The sequence below is a fragment of the Cucurbita pepo genome, chromosome LG07, assembly GCF_002806865.2.
Source record: "Cucurbita pepo subsp. pepo cultivar mu-cu-16 chromosome LG07, ASM280686v2, whole genome shotgun sequence".
In the NCBI taxonomy this organism is placed as follows: Eukaryota; Viridiplantae; Streptophyta; class Magnoliopsida; order Cucurbitales; family Cucurbitaceae; genus Cucurbita; species Cucurbita pepo.
In genome coordinates this window covers 8,906,419-8,908,833 of record NC_036644.1, presented here as the reverse complement: position 1 = coordinate 8,908,833, position 2,415 = coordinate 8,906,419, and the positions used below count along the sequence as shown (strand labels likewise).

The following is a 2,415-nucleotide window of genomic DNA, read 5'->3' as shown; positions in this document are numbered from 1 at the left end:
GATTGGTAGATGGGCGAAAAGGAAAGCTAAGTTCATGATTGATTTTAGAAGAAATCGACTCTATTTACTCATCGTTTAGCTTTGTCACCCACTCTCTATAGTTCAGAGTTGGATGCATAAGTGTCAAATGTAGTTGATTACGAAAAGAATGAAAATTCGAGTTGGGAGAAAAAGAAACTCACAAATTCTTTCAAGGGACCGAAAGATCAAGCGTAACAAGAAAATAAGGGTTGTCATGATCCAGAAATAAACAAACACCAAACACAAATCCCCACATCAAATGAAACAAAAAGCCAACGATGATCATAACATTCATCACAATCATCAAAAGCATAAATTAACAAAATCATTCCATTTCACAAAACCATCATACCAATAATAATTATTTCATTAGATAATCCAATCACACTCTCATCAATCCTTCCATTTCCAATCTGATAATAATCAGGTTCTTCAAGCTGGGGTCGAATTCTCAGTCGGAGATGTCCAAACAATGTCCTTTAACGCCGGCCGGAGCTCCTTCCTACAGAACTGGTTGTACTCCAGAGTATCTCCGTTGTCCTTCTTTACCTCCACCACCACAAACGACGGCGTCAAGGCGAAGATATCCGCCGCAATTGCAAGTTTCCCCTTCCTCCCCTTTTCTTGCCCCTGCAATCGAACCCATGATTCGCTCTTCTTCACATCGAACTTCACCGCCTTTGCTACTTCCTCAAGCTTCGATATCACACTGCTCGCCGGCGATGATGTCGCGAATCTCATCTCCTCTTTGTCCTCCCTCTTCTTCTCCTCGAACAACGGGGACAGATCGAACCCTTCCGATAGGGAAATTATGTGGAACGCGTTTAATGTCTCCGCTGGTTGCTTCGATTTCGTGAAATTTTCCTCGATTCGTTCTTGTTCTTCCTTCGTAATTATAGCCTTCGGTACCGATTTCTTGAACCATGACGATGATGTGATCTTCGTGATCCCGATTCTGGTCACTGGATTCGGGTCGAGAAGCTTCGTGACGAGACGTCGGGCTTCGGATGAGAACCACGGCGGACATTTGAAGTCGCCTCTGTATATTTTCTTGTACATCGCCACCATATTGTCGTCCTGAAATGGAAGGTATCCAGCGAGAAGAACGTAGAGGATCACTCCACAAGACCACAGATCCGCCTTAGCGCCGTCGTATCCCTGCTTCCCGATGACCTCCGGCGCGACGTATGCTGGAGTTCCGCATGTAGTGTGCAATAATCCGTCCTGCTTCAAGTGCTCCGAGAAGGCGGTGAGGCCGAAATCAGTGACCTTAAGGTTACCGTCTTCGTCGAGGAGGAGATTCTCCGGTTTCAAATCGCGATGGTAAACACCACGGCTATGGCAGAAATCAATCGCAGAGATCAATTGCTGAAAGTAAACCCTAGCCACATCCTCTCGCAACCGACCTTTCGCAATTTTGGTAAACAGTTCACCGCCTCTCACAAACTCCATCGCAAAGTAGATCTTCGATTTACTCGCCATCACCTCATGAAGCTCAACAATATTCGGATGCTTCACCATTTTCATCACAGAGATCTCTCTCTTGATCTGCTCCGTCATGCCGACTCTGATTATCTTCTCCTTACCAACCACTTTCATCGCAACAGTCTTCCCCGTTCGCAGATTCCGAGCATGGTAAACCTTTGCAAAAGTCCCGTGCCCTAAAAGACGGCCTAATTCGTACTTCCCGTCGAGTAAACTCGAGTAGCCACCATCTCTGCCTTTATCCGCCATATCCGCCGCCGGATTCGAGATCACTTAACTCCTTCTTTATTTAGATACAGATTAAGCTGAAGTAAAAGAGGAAAAAGAGGGAGGAGAAAGAGAAAGAGAGGAAACAGATCACCCGTCCTCGACGTGTTTCCGGTGACAATTTCTGCCGCCGACGATGAAGATTTTGAATCTCCCGATCAACTCAGACTGAATCAACGAAGCTAATCTCATCTTTCCGCATTCCCTTGCAGAGTTCTGAAACCCTACAATTTCCGACTGACGATCTACCGATAACTATTTTCTCTCTGTTTCTTCAGGCCTTTCTCTTCTTCTTCTCTCTTCTAACATTGAGGCCGCCTCATCGCTTAAATAGTGGGTTTTGGATATGAAATTACTCTTATACCCCCATGACGTTGCCTTCTTTATCGCTTCCGCTTCCTTAGAAAAGGGGATTCAATTGTATATTCTCGTCCAATAAAAATATATTAAATATTTAATTGAATGCCAAATTACTTTCCTTTATTTATTTATTTTTAATTTGAATTTGTAATAAATTAAGGAATTTGAATATAGAAGTAAAATATTTTTTATTTTTTAAGGCAATATTTTTGTCTTTTTTTAACGCAAAATGAGCTAAAATTTAAATTTTTAAAAAAAAATCAACAATAATTTTATATTAAA

The 2,415-nt window shown here is 42.5% G+C and overlaps 1 protein-coding gene across 1 annotated transcript; it reads right to left on the bottom strand.

Moving 5' to 3' along the window:
* Window positions 1-213: 213 nt before the first annotated feature.
* Window positions 214-2,097, bottom strand: LOC111798625 (CBL-interacting serine/threonine-protein kinase 6-like). The gene has a single exon (XM_023681881.1). The coding sequence runs from the start codon at window positions 1,753-1,755 to the stop codon at window positions 454-456; it is 1,302 nt and encodes a 433-aa protein (XP_023537649.1). The 5' UTR covers window positions 1,756-2,097; the 3' UTR covers window positions 214-453.
* Window positions 2,098-2,415: the final 318 nt, after the last annotated feature.

Excerpts from the sequence above, each read along its gene's own strand:
- LOC111798625 (XM_023681881.1), bottom strand. The coding sequence starts at position 1,755 with ATGGCGGATAAAGGCAGAGATGGTGGCTACTCGAGTTTACTCGACGGG.